The 20,389-nt window shown below is 41.6% G+C and overlaps 1 protein-coding gene across 3 annotated transcripts in view; it reads right to left on the bottom strand.

Moving 5' to 3' along the window:
- The window catches only part of LOC116430230 (cell adhesion molecule Dscam2), a 298,794-nt gene that overhangs the window by 120,002 nt on the left and 158,403 nt on the right, over positions 1-20,389 (bottom strand). For all 3 annotated transcript variants that reach the window (XM_031984053.2, XM_076368698.1, XM_031984052.2), the window contains exon 5: positions 3,572-3,689. In XM_031984053.2, the coding sequence (XP_031839913.2) occupies positions 3,572-3,689 (118 nt within the window). The remainder of the gene's footprint in view (positions 1-3,571; positions 3,690-20,389) is intronic.

Below are 20,389 nucleotides of genomic sequence, written 5' to 3'. Positions count from 1 at the left end.
AGGGTGTATATTATAGTAATTTTTGGATGAGAAAGTGTAGGATCATGGAATACTAGGGAAAAATATTGTGAAGTTTTGGGTTTGTTAATGTTATTTTGTAGAGGTTATTTATTTCTCTTGTGGAGTTGATGAAGTATGTAATAAATCCACTATTTTATCAAGTGTGTTAATAAAGTAGATAATAAATCAACTATTTTATCAAGTGTTTTAACAAAATATCTAGAAATTAACTATTTTATCAGTTCTATCGATGAAATATGTAAAAGTCAACCGTTTCATCAAACGCAACAATAAAATATCCAACAAATCAACTATTCCACCAACTCCACAGATAAAACACTTAAACAAACTATCTCGTCGACTCAACGAACAAATAAACCACAAGAAACATCCCCAAATCCCCAGAATCCCAGAAACACCGTGTATATTCCAGAATCACGTGCGCAGACGTACTTTACGGTAAATGACGGTAGCCGACCGGAAGCCGAGGACCTCCTCGAGATAACGTTGTTCCCGGCACGTCGTTTAATATTTTAAAAGGCCAACAGCGAGAATAAAAATCGCGCGTGCGTGCGGGGAGCGGAGAGATCGGGCGGAATTGAAATTTTTACATTTCAATGACGCGCTCGCGATAATCCGGTGGCACGGCCGGAGCGGAACGAGTTCGGTTGTTGCCGGGGATTATCGTGAATGATTTAACCGAGGCTCCGGCTGAAGCGGCGCCGGAGATTCGACGGTAATTCCGGGACATGGCTGGATGTCTTATTAATCCGTAGCTCTCCCTTTGATTCGCGGGCGTTGCCTTCTACTTTGACGACGGATTACTGGGCCACGCCGGAAAGTAAATGGATGCTTAACGTTTAACCGCCTGACGGCACGCTCGCGCTGATACCGCAGACAGATGACGCGAATCTTTGATACGATCCCGTGAACTTCTTTGCTCGGTTCGTTGCGGTGATTCCGTTAGTCGATGGCGAACGATGTGATTGTTGGATTATTTGATTATCATATTGAGGATTTTCGAGGAGTTTCAGCGAAGCATGTACAGATAATTTAATGTGAAGTTTTGAGGAAGTAATAGTTTTGGATGATTTTGCTTTTTTTTGGTTATGTTATGGTGGATAATTTGATTACTATATCACAAGAATTAGTTAAACGTAAGGATGAATATCAATTTGAACTTAGACCATTCGAAACAGTGTAGCCAGCGAATAATTACATATTCTCGCTATCGGCAATTTATTAAGACGACTCTGTAGCACGAAACTCCAAAGTCGAATTACCATCGCGTACAACTATAGAACAGAGGAAACTCAAACGCTACCCCTTTACATTGACCCTCCACGTACACTGGTCCATAGAATTGTAGTTCTAAAACTAAATTATAGTAACGCACACCTAATCAAAAGAAGTTTCGAAATTAGTATATTTATATTACGACATCCTGATTTATATTATTCACTTTTTCTTTAACCTCTAAAGTGAACCTAAACATAGATCAAGTATCAAAACTATGGCAACTATGCCATATTATTACTATAGAGCTATAGTTACTAAGAATATTGAACAATACCATTTTATTACTGTAGTGCTGTAGTTACTAAGAATATTAAACTATACCATATTATTACTATAACGCTATAGTTACTAAGAATATTGAACTATGCTATATTATTACTGTAGAGCTATAGTTACTATCAATATCGAACTATGCCATATTATTACTATAACGCTATAGTTACTAAGAATATTGAACTATGCTATATTATTACTGTAGAGCTATAGTTACTATCAATATTGAACTATGCCATATTATTACTGTAGAGCTATAGTTACTAAGAATATTGAACTCTGCCATATTATTACTGTAGAGCTATAGTTACTAAAAATATCGAACTATACCATATTATTAAACACAGAACAAGTATCAAATCCTTTTCTCCAAATCAACAACTAACCACAAACTTCATCAAACCCAATTCCAAAAGAAACCACTACACGATCCAAAATCCATTGAAATCAAGGTCACCCTATTCACAAAATCATTGTCATTCCTCCATTCCGCAACCCACTGAACTCCATTCAACCCTCGCCAAGAATATTGTTTGCGCGTGCAATGCATAGTGGAATCGTTGGAACCGATAAACGTACGCCGTATTTCACGCGGGAAAGAAAGCCCGGTCCCGCGGCCAATTAAATTAAACTTCGCCAATGCGTCCGTCCCCCGTTGTATCGGAAAACTGTATGGCAAGCAAGCGAACCGTGCTCGAGCATCGTTTCGCAAAAGTTGGCAATTACGACGCACGCCACGGGCTCATGGAGAACACTCCCCGCTCGTTTGCTTTATGGACCGGGGAATAACAGTTTTCAAGCCTCCCCCTAACGGCGCGCGTTCGTCTTTCCGAAGAAAGCGATCATTCGCGCGCTCGCGCGAGGCGTAACGCGCCCGGCGTTTCACGGTTGCTCGCCGAGTCGAGGCGACACGCTCGCGACGGGATAAACAAGCCGATTAAAGGCCGCGCGTCCCTCTGACCCACCGACTGGAATTCTTTGATTATTTCCTCTCCCCCGCCGCGAGTTTCCCGCGTCGGATTTTCCGTTTTCCCCTTTGTTCCGCGGACAGGGCAAGATCAAAGTCACCGATGCGCGAAGTTTTACTTTTGCGAAACCTTTCGTTGCCCGGGTTTCATCCGTAAGCTTGTTAGGAGCGTTTGCAGCGGCCCGTTTTTCGAGCTCGCCGCGATAACGAGGTTACGTTCGTTTGCGTGCCCGGTGAAAGGAAATATCGGAGTTTTCGATTTTACGCTTCGCCTTCTGTTGTGTGTCGAAGGATATTTTTTAGGGAAGTCGTTTAAATGGTTCGGGTAATTTTGAGAATATCCGTGAGCTGCTTGGGGAATATAAATGAATTCTTAGAAATTTCTTGGATACTCGTTCAATTTCAAAGTTAGAAAGTAGTTTCCACTGTTCCACTGTTCAAATGTTTGGAATATAAGAATTGGTTCTATTTTAACCCTTTGCGGTCCGAAGTGCTCTTGGTTTCTCACTTTGAGGTTCACGTCGACATTAGTTCATTCAATTGCAGCTTAATATGACGCTCTATTTATTTATTCAAGAATATTTGGAAGTCATTGAAATACCTTTAAATGGTAGAATGGTGATACTACAAATAAATATAGAAAAAATTGTTAAAACAGATAGAGGTTGCGATAAAATAGAATGTCGAGTCCGACTCGACATAGGACTGCTAAGGGTTAAAAGATATATGAGTATAACAAAAATCTTTACATCTTTTCCACTTATTCCGAGAATGATCTTCATATAAGTTTCCAGAGTTTAGAAATAACGCGTATATCCCGAAAATAAAACGGCGAACCATAAATATCCGGTGGCGTACAATGAAACTTCGAATCAGGTCGTTATACAGATTCCGAAGATCGAAAACCCGGGCGAAGAGCGACGAGCATCGTCGTCGGAATTTTCGCGGGAACGTCTATGAATTATTGCGTCGTCCGGGAATGGACGTGCAAGCATACAAATTCATACGTATCTCGTCTGGTGGCGTCCTTACCTGTTGGTGGGGGTTGGATTGCCGTACGCGACGCACGGTATCACAATGGTGTCTTTCAGCCGCGCGGACGTATAAACCACCTTCTCGTTTATCATCGGCGGCATCGTGCTCCGTATCTCTGCAACCAGAAAAACGAAGGGGTCTCATAAATCCTCTAACGACAATATCGTCCGGTGATATAGATCGGCGATCGCATCCGCGTGAAATAATAATGAAATCTTTCCTTCCGGGCTTGTTCATCGAATTTTTAGCGCAACAGTTCGTGAAAGGATGAGAGGACGTGATTTATGTACCGTTGTGTTAGTTGTTGATGTAGTTCGGGGAGTTTGGAATGCTTTTTATTGGGTTTAGATAAATGAGGTTCTTGGTAATTAGTAGATGAGACTATGGTAGTGGTAATTAGTGGTTTGATGGGCAATGGGCGTTCGGTCGAAGCCATGTAATTACTGGTAGTTATTGGTGATATTGATCTATGACGTGTTATTACTGTAGTGCTATAGTTAATAAGAATATTGAATTGTACTATTTTATTACTGTAGTGCTATGGTTAGTAAGAATATTGAACTATGCCATATTGTTACTGTAGAGCTATAGTTACTATCAATATTGAACTATGCCATATTGTTACTGTAGAGCTATAGTTACTATCAATATTGAACTATGCCATATTGTTACTGTAGAGCTATAGTTACTATCAATATTGAACTATGCCATATTGTTACTGTAGAGCTATAGTTACTGACAATATTGAACTATGCCATATTATTACTGTAGAGCTATAGTTACTGTCAATATTGAACTATGTCATATTATTACTGTAGAGCTATAGTTACTAAGAATATTGAACTATGCCATATTACCACTGTAGTACTATAATTACCACCAATATTAAACTACACCATATCAGCACCATAACACTAAAATTCCTACCAATACCGCACTATATTGTATCATCCCTACAGCATAGTCACTAACAATACTGTCCCATACCCTATTAATACTACAATACTACAAACTTCCATCAACCAAAAATTCCATACAATCCAAAACTCATTCCCCAGCTTGAAGACCACGCGCAAACGCACAAAAAAACGGAACGCACGTTCATTCAACCGTGCAGACAAAAAAGCTGAAATATTTCTCAAAAAAAAAAAACTGCGCGTCTAGACGCACCCCTCGCCGCGTCGCCACCCGGACCGTCCCCCGCGCAGATGAAACCCCGTAAGGTTCAGGCTAGCGCCATGCGACGCGCAACGAATTCCGACGAAACAGAGACGAGACGAAGAAACAAACGAAACTCCGGAAGATCGCCCGCGGTGTGGTTTTAATAAAACAGCCGCGGGATTAAAAACCGTCCGTTGTAAATTACAAAATGAAATCCGGCGTTCGCGGGTTGGCCGCGATCGTACCCGGCCGGAATTGTTGCTCCGCTGCGAGCACGCTCCCCCGGAAAAATAACGGAAACAGCCGGCGAAGGAGCCGGGTATTGGATCACATTGTTCGGAAAATTGATAGTGACAATATCGCCGCGGACTCAACAAAGGGCCCGGCGAAAGGGAGAAGGATAGGGAGCGAGGAAAAGGAAATACATCCTCCGTGATCCTGCCTCGTGGTTCTTCTTCGGTGAAACGGACGCTGTAACGGGAACGCGTACGGTTCTATAAGGTGCTTCAAAACTGAGGTTAGTAGTGAATTTGGAATTGATACGGAATTAAATATTTTCTATGTTTCTTAACCGTTTCGATGCTATTTATATTATGATGCGTTTCGTTTTGATCTTACAGTAACATGATCTAAAATGAAAATTATTCATTGAACGTGTGAACTCATCCCTAGTTGCAAGAGTATTAACATTATGAATATCTTCTTAAACTAACAGGAACACTACGATCCACCAAGACACAAAAATTCTACATCCAACAATGACTGAACTTGTCATCCCCAGTTGCAGGAATAATCAATGAGTAAATATTTACGAATATACAATACGAGAAGAATCAAATCTTTCCAATCTTTTTCACGTTTAAATATTATCTTGCACTAATATAAACATTACGATCTATCAGGACAAGAATCATTCATCAAACAAGTGAACTCATCCCCAGTTGCCAGACTAATCAACAATCAAACACCTATAAATATCATCTCAAACTAACACAAACATTACAATCCACCAAAACAAAAATCCTCATCCAACAACAACCGAACTCCTCATCCCCAGTTGCAAGACTAATCAACAAGTTCAAACATAATGAATATCATCTCAAACTAACACAAACATTACAATCCAAAACACAAAAATCCTCATCCAACACCGACCGAACTCCTCATCCCCAGTTGCAAGACTAATCAACAAGTTCAAACTTTGGAACACCCTGTAACGAAGGTAGGAGGAGCATCCGGGGGTTACTTCGCAGCTCCGACGCGCCCTCCGCTTTCCCCACGACGAGTTCATGTAAGTTTGTTCCATGATATACGGGAAATGTTTTCCGCGGCGCGTCATAAATAGCCGCCGGCTGAAAAAGGAAGAGGAACAACGGGTTCTCCGCAGCGTGCCGCGTCTGCGAGGGCTGGAAAAGAAGAAGAAGAAGAAGAAGAAGAAGAAGAAGAGGAAGAGGAAGATGAAGATGAAGAGGAAGAGGAAGGGATCCCAGCACAAAGGTTACGGAGAGAGAACAGCGAACAGGATCCGACGCATCAGCCGCGACGTTTAATGGGGAATTATGGCCGCAGATAGCGGCTCCGTCTCACGGCGTGGCGTACCATAAAGGGATAGATAACCACCGCCGCGGTATCTCGTTGCCGCTACGCGAACATTGGAAATTGTACTTAACCCTCGTTCGACGAAAGCACGGGCTCGACCTTTGACCGAGCTCACGCTGTAGTTCCGGCGAGCGCGGTTCGGGATAGTTTGACTGGAAGTCGTGCGGGAAGTCGTTGCTTTTGTTACGGATAGTGAACACGGTTTTCCGAATTTCCGGGAATCGGCATTCGGTTAACGTGATTCGGATTACTCGGCCGGAACGGATGTGTTCTTGCTGTTGAAATCGGCTGAGGTTCGCTGTTATCGTTGCGGGATTGTCGCAGGGGAAGGTTCACTCTGATATTGCATGGGTTAACGTTATGTATTTCTGATTTTGTTTATGAGTATTGGAAGGGAGATTGATGGAAATTAGGGGTTTTTGGGTTGTATTGGTAGTAAGTTGCTGGATCTAATCATAATCAATTGCAGTGACTCAACTACAATATAAGGTTGTATTGGTAGTATGTTAATTTTTGGAACTTGTTAAACATAATCAATTGCACTGACTCAATTACAATGTAAGGTTGTATTAGTAGTTGATTGCTGGATCTTGTTAATTATAATCAATTGCAGTGACTCAACTACAATATAAGGTTGTGTTGGTAGTAAGTTAATTTCTGGATCTAATCATAATCAATTGCAGTAATTCAACTACAGTGTAACCAAGTTTAAGTTAGAATATATTTGCACTTGTAAGTAAGCTTATTTACAATATAACATAAACATTGTATTCAGAATTGTCAGCTTCAATATCCCACAATCTCTAATACAATTATAAATATTAAATATTACTTAATAATAATCAAACACCTATTCTACAATCAGTTCAAATTCACCTCAATCCTCAGTGAATCTCCCCCACTAATCACAATTAACCTAGTAAACCTAATTATACAATTCCACAAGAATCATTCCTCGAATCGACCCACTCTTAAATTCCCCTTTCCCAACGGTGAAAAACGTAGCAGATGCTCCGAGGAATTCCCGAAGAAATGGATTCAGTAATGCGCAAACTGTATCACGAGTCAATTGTAGTCTCGGTGGCTGCGCTGTTCGAGATCCTGCAGGAAACTTGGACAAAGTCAATTCGACTGCTCGGCAGTTCTACCGTTAAAGCGAGGTCTACTTTAAAAACGCAACTGCGATATGAAATTCCGGGTGTGCTCGCCGCCATCTCGGAACGAATTTCTCTCTGGGAAGAATCGCCGTTCCCCTCCGCGCCCGCCTCCTTCAATACGAGGGCAAGTTTCGCTTTAAATTTTCAACGAACCCTTTGGTGACGCCCCCCGAGACCGACGGCCGGATTCTTCGCGAGCTTCGCAATCCCTGTTTCTTTTTTCCCGATGTAAATTAACCGCGCGACAACCTTGACGGCGCCGGAACTTTCGCGGATCTGCGAAACGAAGTTGCCCGACGCCAAGCCGCGATCCGCGAGAACTCGTTAACCGTCGAAAGACTTCGAGCACTGTCTCGTCGCCGTAAAAAATTGAGTAGGAGTTTAAAGAGCAGTGAAGGAGGAGAGCGAACGGCTTTGTTCGAAATAAGGAGATTATTTTCGCGATTGATACGGGTACAAGATGTTCGGCGCCGTAGAAATTTAGAGGATCAGATGCGTGGAAATGTTATAATTAGTCGTTAACGCGGCGAGGAGGATTTAATGGGGGCGTGGGTACGCTTTGTAGATTAATGGGTTCGTGGAAATGTGTGTGCGTGGAATGTTTCAAGTGTCTCTGTTGCTAAGGATTGTGGGAAAGTATATCTTTACGAAATTATGATTTATTAGGCGAGTTTGTTAGGCGAGAAATGGTAATAACTTTGTTTGTAGATTAAATTATTAAAATATTATTATTAAAGTAGCTTTGTTTGTAGATTACTGGGTTCGTGGAACATTTTAAGTGTCTCTGTTGCTAAGGATTCTGGGAAAATATGTCTTTACGAAATTATGATTTATGAGGTAGGTTTATTAGGCAAGAAATGATAATTACAATTTTTCTTTGAGATTGGTTTTTAGGAAATTTTGATCGATATTGTGATTTTGTATCATATGTTCTGTATAGTTTATAATGTGTTGTGTTATAATTGATTAATTAGTCTAATTATATTAAGATATTTTCAATGGCCCACATATATTATAGCAAGATTGTCAAACTCGTGCATAATAGTTAACTGGAAAATTATTGCTTTGTCTCAAGTAGGAATCAATAACCCATGCCACTTCCGCGCCAGTGGATATATCGATGAACTATAGACAATCGATTCTCGGTTTATGATGAAACATTAATCAGTCATGACGGAATACGACAGATCGAGCTTACAGTAGTGTGTAGGTCTGTGTTTGACAGTGCGGGGAACGGCTTTGGTAAAGTAGGCTATGACTATTTAATCGATACGTTATTAACTCGCAATGAAACAGTAATAATGGTTAAATAGCTATCAACAGCAAGGAGCACGGTATAAATATTAATAAGAAAAATGTTTCATTGTAATATAGTTATAAGAATTACTATTTCGTATGCAAAAGCATGATATTGAAATTTGGAACTGGAACGGTTTCTTTCGAACGAATTCTATAATTGCCTATCGAAGAATCAGGTTTCCATCTACTCAAAAATAGGTCACGTAGGGGGTTGAAAAATGGGCAGTGAGTTGTAATAAGTTCGACAGTTCGGGGGAAGCTTGTGCTGCGGTAGACAGCCTCCATTTTCTGTAAGATAGTTCCGCGAACTCCAGTAAAATATTTAATGCGTCGTAAAATAGCAACAGTGAGGCTGCAATTCTTCCGGAAGTTCCTTAATACGAGTGCAAACTGCTCGAAGTCACGAGAGTCTATATAGAAAATTTCTGATGCGCAATTACGTTCGGAGTTCCCCGAGAATTTCCTTCGCGGCAGTTCATTGCCAGATTTAGTCGTTCCGGGCGCAATTGTTTTCGAGTTTTTCGACGGTACGGTTCTCCGCGTTCCTTAAACTTCCAGTGGTATAACCCGGTTATAGCCAGACGTGTTTAAGCGTGCGATGCCATTATGTTGCGACTACTTTTTCCTTGATATTCGAGCAAGATCGTTAAGGTTTGTATACTGCACAGGGGAAACAGAGAGAAATAGAACGAGGCAATATACACGTTTATTTAAACGATGACAATTTTTATATATTTTTCGTTGTCAACACAAACTTCGTTTTTTTTCGTTTTTTCTTTTAATATCTTTTCCTTTTTTCGCGTTTATTCAAAACAACGCATCTAGACCCATACGTATGCACGCACGTCCATGAAGTTTACATCAATATTAACCTACACGTCTGCAGCAAGAGATTATTTAATACTCCGCCGTTCTAGTTTATTCTATTTATATGTAAGCAATTTTTTCTGTTCATACTTTTCTTAAGAAATCCCTGTCAAACTCAATGGAATTATTGTCGTTACCCAAACTTTATTTTATTAGGTACAAAATTTTTATAACCGACATTTGATAACTTAAAAAGCAGTGATACAAACAAATGCTTCAGTCAAAAATTGTAAGTTATAGAGCTAAGCATATGGTAGTCAAATTTTTGTTACACTATAGAGATGTTATGAAGTGTTTTCAATCATTTGAAAATTGTTGAATAGTAAAAGTCTCTGGTTTTATCCACAGCGCTATCAAACGGCCATTTTTCGGACGAAATTCGATAACTTCAAAAATATGAGTGATACAAATGCTTCAGTCAAATTCTGTAAAATTGATATTTTCCAACTAAAAATCATCGTGTAGCAAAGACTATTCAGCAACACACCGGTAACCTTCAATTTTCGTTACGCGAATAGTTGAATTCCCTGATTTGATCAAACGGCCATTTTTGGACGAAATTCGATAACTTCAAAAATATGAGTGATACAAAAGCTTCAGTCAAAAGCTGTAAAATTGTAATTTTCCAACTAAAAATCATGGTGCAGCAGAGACTACTCAGCAACGCATAGGCACCCTTCAATTTTCGTTACGCGAATAGTCGAATTTCCAGGTTTTATCCAGAGGCGTACAGTGCGGCGTCGTAGAGAAGCGGAAAACCCGTCGGAACGTAACTCGCGCCAGCCAGCCGACGGCGGTGCCGTCTGCGTACACAAGATCCGCAAGTTTCGCTACACGGGGACGCGGGAATCTTGTTAGCGAAAGCCGCATAGAAACGTCAGCCGCACATCTCGAGCCACTCCGGGGCTGAATGCGCGAATCGTCGCGACGAGCCGGCAACGTGTCACGTTCCGTGCGGATCTGCGCGCGACAGCCGCGGCACGCGCGCGTTCTTTCCGTGTCTCGCGTTCGCCGACGATTAAAAGGCAGCTTGTCCGCGAGTGTCTTCTTTCGAGGGTGCACGGACTCGCGCGACAATGGCGTCTCTCCGCGCGCGGTAATGCTACGTTCGGTATTAAATTCCCTCGCGGAAACGAGGTTCGCCAGCGACGCGTCGACGCTCGAGGAGCGGGATCGGATATGCGGCTCGAATTCATCGGTTGGATCGATGGCCGGCGAACCGGCACCGCGATACGAGGAATTGGGGGAATCGACGTGTCATGGGTTTTACGTGTTTGTTGCCGATTCGATGGGACGTGGGTCGTATTGGTGTAGGAATTACTGAATAGATCGAAATGAATCGTTGGTTCTCTCTGTTGTAATTGAAAAACTGATTATCTTAACCCATTGGCGTACTGTTTACTTTCGTTACTAAGCTCGTGTAATATTATGTGCTATATATTATATTACTATATGAATATATTAGCATATTAGCATAAAACCACATTATCATATTACCATATTGCGTTATTAACTTATTACCATACTACCATATTACCATATTACCATATTGCGTTATTAACTTATTACCATACTACCATATTACCATATTACTATATTACCATGCTACCATATTACTATGTTGTCATACCATCATATTACTATATTACTATATTACCATACTACCATATTAGCATATTAGCATATTACCATGCTACCATATTACTATATTACCATACTACCATACTACCATACTACCATATTACCATACTACCATATCATCATATTAACTATATTACTCCTACTACATTACTGCACACAGTTCATTCGAATTCAAAGTAAATATTATTCCTCTGTAATCAACTATCATATTTAAAAGGAAATACAGGCATAACACATGCTTAAAACTTTCCTCTTTTTCCAATGAATTATCAACGACAAACTAGCCGTATCGATCAGAGTTCAAAAAGAGATCACAGGCCAAAGGGATAATCATATATTCCGAATTGACTTCTCGACATTTCCAATAACTATAAAATAAGCTACGAATATCCAAAATTCCATTGAAGACAATTAAACCGAGGAAACAGGTTTCAGTTGAAATTTCCGGTGTCTTTCGACAGATTCGATAGAAATATCATTAATTAGCTAGATAATTGGTGATGAGATCTTAATAAATCGAAGTTCGCGACCCTATCGATGTTCGGAATAAATCTGGCGGCGATAATGTTCGTTTAGCGGGTGTCGGCGAGGGTAAGTTGGCCTTGAACGCTGAAGTGGGGTGGGTCGGGCGGCGCCCGGGTCAATTTCGAACCGTATTAAAGTTTCTCTTTAGCTCGCGTCGGGCTGCCTTTGATGTCGGCCGTATAGGCGATTATGTTTGCAAATTCTTTTCGCGAATGGAACTAATAAAGTTTGTATATTAATACGGTGTATTCCGTTTTCGGGGCGGCCGCGATGCGAACGCCGGCGAGTATAAATGCGCGCGAGCGCGCGCGGGATGGGGAATTATTATCATAGAAATATCTTGGCCGCCTTTGACGGTCCACCGACTGAAGAAGAAATTTCGTTTGCAACGGGAACAATGCATCGGCCCGGCGCATATGAAATTGCTGTTTCTGATGAAGCCGGGGCTTCTTACGCAATCAACTGGGTAATCGTGGCGTTAATGAATGAAGCTTGGACCGGTGTTATGAGTTTGCTCAACGCTGGACTACCGGCAGCTGATTGACATTTTGGAATTCCGTTATGGAAACTGCAGGAGTGCAGCTATCGAGACTTTAACACGTTGAATGTCATGGGGGTCAGTGGAAATCAAATCGAATTACTATAGTTCATTTGATTGAAATTATTTGAGAATATTTTTTGTATTATGAGCAATGCTACCAAATGCGACATTGAGCAAGAACAGCGTGCTATAGTAATACCGCAATTCAATCAAATTTAATATTATATCTTTTATATTTTGTGCATTTTGTTCTATGAAACCGTGCGGCATTCGACGTGTTAATTGATTTACAGTTTCCGTGTTGTTTTGAATAATTGTAGGAAGAAGGAACCAGGAATGAGTTGTTCTGAGGTGTGCTGTGGTTTTAGTGTTAGGTATATTAGTTGGACATTGTGTTCGATGATTTTAATTAGAACTTGGAAAGTGTAACAAGGGTTTCAATTGTAATTTAGTAATCAAAAGGTATAATTGAAGCAAGATTGCAATGGGTATTGAGAGGTCGGAAATATGATTAAGATTTTAATTAGAATTTTATAATTGAGAAGGCTGTAGGAATATAATTTTCGTAGTTTAAATTTGTTGCATTACAAAGTTGAAGTACTATTTTTGGGAATGGTGTCAGGTATAAGTACTTTTACGATTTCAATGATTTATCAATATAGGGCTAGAATCATTTTCGAAATTACAGGTCGATCGTTAGCAGTTTAAGGGACAATTCATCTTTGAAATAAGAAACATTCGCCCGAAATACGTCGGAATATTCGAAGCTTCGCTCGGAATAACGCAGTTCGCGGGTTAATTGCGAAGACCGATTGAAATTGAACACCCCGCGCGACAGCCTTTGATTTTAAACGGACGGAGCACAGCGACGCGTTCGACGGAACTAATTTACAGCGGCGATCGTTGCATCGGCAACGCGAAAACCTATTGCGGGGAGCGTAAACACGCCGTCCGCCGTCTCGAACAATGGGAACCGAACTTTCCGTCGATCCGAGAATTTTCGGAACAGCAGCGCGACGTATAATTGCGAAAAGTTTGCTCGTTACTCACGACACGACCTGTGCATATCCGGTTAATTCGCCGTATCCTACGCGGAGATGGGAATGATGAGCGCCCGCGGGGCCGGAAGGCTCTCAAAACATTGTGAATTTCGTTGTTGAGTTGATAAGCGTGTAAGTACGCTTAGCGTCGGTTCTTAGCGGTGCCGAAGACACCGCCATTTTAGTGAAGCGATCCGGACTGGCGAAATTGGAGCGAGGAGATCGTGTAGTCGATTTTCTTTGGAAGTGAACTGTGTATTGTGATGAGGAGTGTATTATGGGAGTGTATGGTGAATTTATTTCTCTGTATTTCTGTTTTTATATTATTATATTATTGTTTTTTCGTATTGTCGTGCGACTATACTATCGTGTCACTAAATTATCATACTACCACTTCACTGTACTACTATATTATGTTATCATATTAGCATATTAGCATAAAACCACATTATCATATTACCACATTGCGTTATTAACCTATTACCATATTACCATATTACTATATTATCATACCACCATATTACTATATTACCATACCACCATATTAATATATTACCATACTACCATATTACCATATTACTATATTATTATACTACCATATTACTATATTATTATACTACCATACTATTATATTACCATACTACCATACTACCATATTACCATACTACCATACTACCATACTATCATATTACCATACTATCATATTACCATACTACCATACTATGATATTAACTATATTACTATCCACCACATTACTGCACATAAATATTTCCCAAAGATACACTATTCCAAAGTAACTTCCTCCATATCTCAATTCCATCAACCCTCCTCCCACAGATAGTCCAACTTAAACATAAACTCAACAGAACCGTGTTCAAGTTTCACGAATCATCGATCAAACATTTACTAAACACCTTCATAAATCCGAGACTATTATCGATAGAGGAACGCTCGCAAGAACTTACATCCGAAAGTCATTTTCCGGGAGAATGAAAATTCAATGGTCGTCGTCGCGTTAATCCCTAGTACGTCGAGGAAACTTTCGAATTCTAAATCCGCTTTATCGTCCACTATCTACCGCGATGCTTTTATTCGACGGTAAGAACGTCGCGAACGAATCTCGACTTTGCAAACGGGACGGAACACGTTTCCGCCGGTGGATTATTACGAAAGGAAACCGGAAACACCTCGAGATAACGTCTGACGACCAAGTTTCACCTTGTTTTCGTTAAGAGTTCCAGTTAAGTGGTTCAATCGTGTTCCCCGTCAGACGGATATTCGGCTTGCCGTGCTTATGGTAACGGTAGGCGGGCCAAACTCGACGCAACCAGCGGGAAGACGAGACGAAGCGTTCGAGGAATTAGCGGCGAAGTCTCGAAATTAACGGATCCCGTGTTCGCGGCGCGAGTGAAAAATGATTGTCAGATCGTGCTGTCTGCGCGATATCCTCGCGCAGATTATAATTGTCTTGGAAGTTCGCTTCGCGCGCAAATTGAACGTGAAAAATGGAACAACCGGGTCGGCAACTTTCGACTTTCACATCTTCCCGGCTCTCTCGGAACGTGGACTTAGAAATGAAAACATTATTGAGCTTGACGTAACTCTTAATTTCAACTAGAATGCATGCGAAATGTGACATCACCGATTTGCTTCATACTTCGTAGGTTAGCTGTTATTCATAGATTCTATTAGTTATATTACTTTCACCTTCTTTGTTGCTACTTCACTGGTTACGATAGGAATATTTGTAGAACAAGGTGCTTGTACAGTTACTGTTAAATATTTGTAAAACAAAAACTTTAAAGTGTCTCGATTCTATTTTTCTTCTAATGTTAACTCTTTACGGTTTGGTGCCTCATAGAATTCTTTCCGAATTCTTATCAATTATTATACTTAAAAGGAAATATAGGCATAACATATGCTTAGAATTTTCCTCTTTTTCCAATAAATGATTAACCCCCTGGCCTATGATTTCTTTCTCATCTCTGATCGATACGGCTACTTTGTCATTAACCCCTTGCCTTACAACAATGAGTGAGACTCGTGAAGATTTTCAACATGATTCGACAAATATATATATTGCTCAGTTCATTCGAATTCAAAGTGAATATTACTCCTCTGTAATCAACTATCATACTTAAAAGGAAATATAGGCATAACGTATGCTTAGAATTTTCCTCTTTTTCCAATAAATTATCAACGACAAAGTAGCCGTATCGATCAGAGTAGAAAAAGAAATCATAGGCCAAGGAGTTATTTATTGGAAAAAGAGCAATGAATTAATGAACAACATTGATTCTTCTTAAATTAGTTTACAAATCTTCATCGCGAGTCTCACTCGTCATCGCACGGAACGTGTTAAAGGAGCCCAAAATGCCAGCGTATCCCGTACCAGAATTCCCATGGCCCGGGCCATGCAACAGCGACTATGGGCTCTTCGAAAATCATTAAACCCTGGCTGCACGGTGTTGCGCTACGGAAGCTCGCGGCGGACGCAGCAGGCCAAACAAGAAACCGGTTATTGTAAACAAATCTTCGGCGGAGTGTGCGTAAAGCCAGCAATTACCGGCGGTGTTTGCACTCGCGGCATCGTACACGGTGAATCGTACGGCAGGGCACGGCGCGAGCTGCGCGGCGCGGGCTAATAATAATTTGCAATCCCGTTAGAGGTAATCTGTATTTAGATAACAACTGCCGGGCGTAAACCAAGCGTTTACTCGGCCGGAATACGCAGCGATTCTAAGCAATTCCTATAACGTGAATTTTCGAGGTTTGAAAGTTCGCCCCACACCCCCCCGCCCCACTTCGTCGCCATTCGCGACCGTCTTCTGTGTCGAATTCGTCGAGCAAACATTAACCGGCGCCGCGGATTCGTCGGATAAACGATTACCCGCGAATTGCAGTATCCCATTAAAACGGAATCTCCGTTCCGATTCGCGGCGGAACTTCGCGCGACGGAATATGCGTTCAAACGCTCGCGCGACGCACACGCTATTAACGCTTTCGTTCGGTTTGACTAGCGTCGCCGGAGAAAATAATGGGGGATTTAGCGGCGGCGCGGAGCGTTCGGATTCGTTTCTGATAGAACTTGATGAGTTCCTGCGCGAAGAATGGCGTGGTGTTTCGTTAAGGATTGTTTGGGATTTGTAGCTGTGCTTCTGCGATGTTTGGACTATTAGTTTGATATTTCTGTGCTGGTGTGGTTTGTTCGTAGTGTTTGTGTGCTGGGATGATGTGGTAGTGTAGTAGTATAGTATATTTATGTATAATGATAATTCTAAGTGATTTCTTTATTTGTAAAATATTTCTGTATATTTATCTGGTGAATACTGAAGTTCACATAATCGATATCTAAATCTTCCAATCTAAAGGAATCCTTCAATTATATATTACTCTGTTTTATTGTAATCATCAAGCTTCAAGTATTCTCAAGTTCTAAGTATTACTAGTGTAGGGCTACTAAAATAAGTTATAAGCTACGCATTCGTCCTGCGTTGGACGAGTACACGCTCCATGTTTCGATTTTATTGCGAGAACGAAAGGTTTTTCCAACTAAGTTCCACAGTTAACTGGTTAAATATATTTATTACGCGATGTGGCTTAGCGTTTCCTTCTAAAAAGGAAAACTCTTCAAACGAGGGCGTACGTGAGCCAGGTCACGGTGGTCCCCTTGGTCATAAATTTGTCAATGCCCCCAAGTATCGACACGCGAAAGGGCGACGCGTCTACACTAGAATTACTCATTCAAATGTTGTGTTGTTTAAGAATTCTTTCTGAGCTGTAGGATACCGTTGAAGACGCCTCGAATTTCGAAGTAGATCGGATGGGAGAGTACACCGAAAGTTATTTTATTTGCATAATTCTACAGATTCTGCGGATGGGGAACTGTAACGATGAATAATTGCACGACATGAATAAGTATTGCCGCCGGGTTCACCGGGGACCGTAGAATCGCGGCAGAACTGTCCTGTAACTTCTTCGCAACGAAAAGGTTAATGCCAAGAGACTCGGCAAACAGCGGGCGGCGGAGGCAGAAGGAGGAAAGAATGCTCGAATTCGGTTAGGCAAATGTCAGGGAAGCTTTCAATTAGGTGCGGATCAAGTTTGGAAAATCGTAACTGGATTCGATCCGGACCGGATGAATCCGAGTTAAATCGAGTTACCTCGGAATCGCGTAACAGTTTGGCGCGGCGTAAGTTGGAACTGAATTGACACTTGCTTAGATCAAAACGAGGCACGAATTCGGTTACCGGATCGGCCACGGTAATGATTAAATTTGTAGTTTGGACCGCGGGGCTGCTTGAATCTGAATTACATTCGGTCACGCGTCGATACTAAAGCTGCATTGTACTGGGAACTGAAAGCTCTTCTTGGACCAAATGAGAATAGAATCGTAGGAGAAGAAATTTTGATCTTTCGAAGATTAGTTTTTACTCTAAACAATTATATTTAGTACTTAATATAAGTTTCTCATTCGCTACGGTTTCTAGTGATTAATTTATTGATACAACTAATAGGAAAACAATGCAACTAAATTCCCCAGTAATTATATATACAATCCTTCTAAAAACTTGAAGAAGCTTCCCTCAAACTTTCAACATCTCAACACAAATCTGAACAATCGAAAAACAAAAACAAGAAGACTAAAATATCACTATTCCCTCATCCAACTATCAAGTTTCCATTACAACTAATGAGAAAACTATACTCAGCTACAATTACTAGTAGTTACACACGAATACAATCATTATAAAATCTACTGTTCTAACGATCACCAATTTATCCATACAACTAACAAGAAAACAAACAAACTAAATTCCCCAGTAATTAAACATACAACCCTTCCGAAAACTCGAAGGTTCCCTCAAGCTTCAAATCTCAACTCAAAGAACACAAATCTAAACAATCGAAAAACAGAAGCAAAACTAAAATATCACTGCTCCCTCATCCAATTATCAAGTTTCCATTACCAAAGCTCACGAGAACCACAGGCTCTGCATTTCAAACGGAGAAACAATTTCTGCGGCCGAACTTCCATCAGCAAATATAAAAGCAAATCTAATTTCCTCCGCTAAGGCAGCTCGATCCCGTGGAGCCCGATTTTCGGTTTCGTTTACCTTCGACGGCTCGGCTCCGCGGTTTACGATTAAGCCGGTCGGTGTATTAATTATTCCCCGGCCGGAAGCTTATCGACTGGTTGACAGGTCGCCGATATCCCGCGCGACGCAGCCAGCGAGAACGCGGCGGAGGGGGGAGGGGGGAAACGGGAAACGAAGGAGGAAAAAGGGTGAGACCGGGAAACCGGGGGAAAAATATGGATAAGAGCGGACGGGAAGGCGGCGGATGAATTATGACGCCAGGCTACGTGGCGGATTAACGCGGCAGCTCGAGGAGGAGCGCCGGGGAACGTGCGGAACGTCTTCGAACTGTTTTCTTTTTTTTCTCTCCTCTTTTTTCGCCTCCCCGCTCCCCCTCGTGCCTCGCGCTCGTACGCATCGTATAGGCACGTCTGAGGCTTCAGCCTGAATCTGGAGGGTAGGTGTGGCACGTGAAGAGAAGCATCATTAGTTAGCCGAGCCTCGAGTAGAGATTTCTCCCCTTTACTCTTCTTCTGCCTCCGCGTCTTCTTCTCGCCATCTTGCTCGTCTTCTGGCGTCTTCTGTTCGCGTGCATACGTGGTGCTTTCGAAATTCGATGGGAGGGAAGTTGGGCAATGGGGATGTTATTTTTTGGTTTGGTTAGGGGTGGTTGCGATGTTCATTGGTGTTTGGTGGTTATTGAGTTTGGGAATTGGTAGGGATTGTTGAAAGGTTTTGTGAAGGAGGATTTTAGCTGTTCTATATTTTGAAATCATCTTTTCGATGATGTGGGTCTAGGAAATGGAAACTGAGGAAGTTAATGGCTTAGCTTACGAGATGATTATGGAATATATTCTGAAGCTAGAAAAAGACTTCTCTGCTCTAGAAATAATCAGAAAATATCAGAATATCCACAATCACATTGGCTTTTCAGTACTTTATATTTATCCACTACAACTTGAATTAAAAAGAATATTATTTATCTCATGAAAACCTACAAAAATCAGAAAATGTAAAAGAATCAACAACCACATTGGCTTCCAAGCGACTCATATTTCTCCATTAAAGCTTGAACAACTAAAAAGAATACCATTTATCCCATGAAAACCTATCAGAATCAAACAATATAAAAAATCGACAACCGCATTGGCTTCCCCTCGACTCGCATTTGCCCGTCGCGTTCCCTGCCGCGCCGCGATTTCAGAAACACCCAGTATTTGCCCGTTTCGCCCCATTCCCATCCAATCTCATCGCGCGTCTAACCCCGAAGCAGACGTTACGCGTGGCGCCAGGAACGAGCGACGGCTGGGTGCCCGGCTAAAACGACGGGGGGGAACCTTTTCAGACGAGCGACCTCTCGATCGCGGTTCCCGCCGGCCCGGAGAGAGTCTGGCAATTACCGGAGCGCGGGGAATTTTTACTTTGATCGCGAGCGTCGATCATCCGCAGGCTCGTTAAACCGCGCGCACGCGGTTTTTCCACGTACTTTCGGAATTCGCCGCGACACAGGGACCGTCGCCCGTGGAATCCGGCGAGCAGCCCCGGATACCGGGGTTCATTTAATTAGCTCGAGTGACCCCTGAATTTTCTCTATCTTTTTCTCCTGTTTCGTACCGAAAACGACGAAGAAAAAAAAACAACAAATACACACGGGTTTGTTGTTGCTTCGTGCATATAGCGTTCCGTGTGTTCCGCGTCGGTGAATTATGACGTGGATTTAATTGAAAGCATCGGGTTAACGAGGTTTAGAGAGCAGAGTCGTATCGGGGAATTATGATGTGAATGTAACTGAAAGCATCGGGTAACGAGGTTTAGAGTGGAGCACTGGGGAATTAGAATCTGTATGTAATTCGATGTATCGAGTTAACAATGTTTACAGAGCTCTGTGTGGTTTGAATTTTGTTGAG

This window comes from Nomia melanderi, chromosome 6, assembly GCF_051020985.1.
Source record: "Nomia melanderi isolate GNS246 chromosome 6, iyNomMela1, whole genome shotgun sequence".
NCBI lineage: Eukaryota > Metazoa > Arthropoda > Insecta > Hymenoptera > Halictidae > Nomia > Nomia melanderi.
This window is presented reverse-complemented; position numbering and strand designations above follow the sequence as displayed.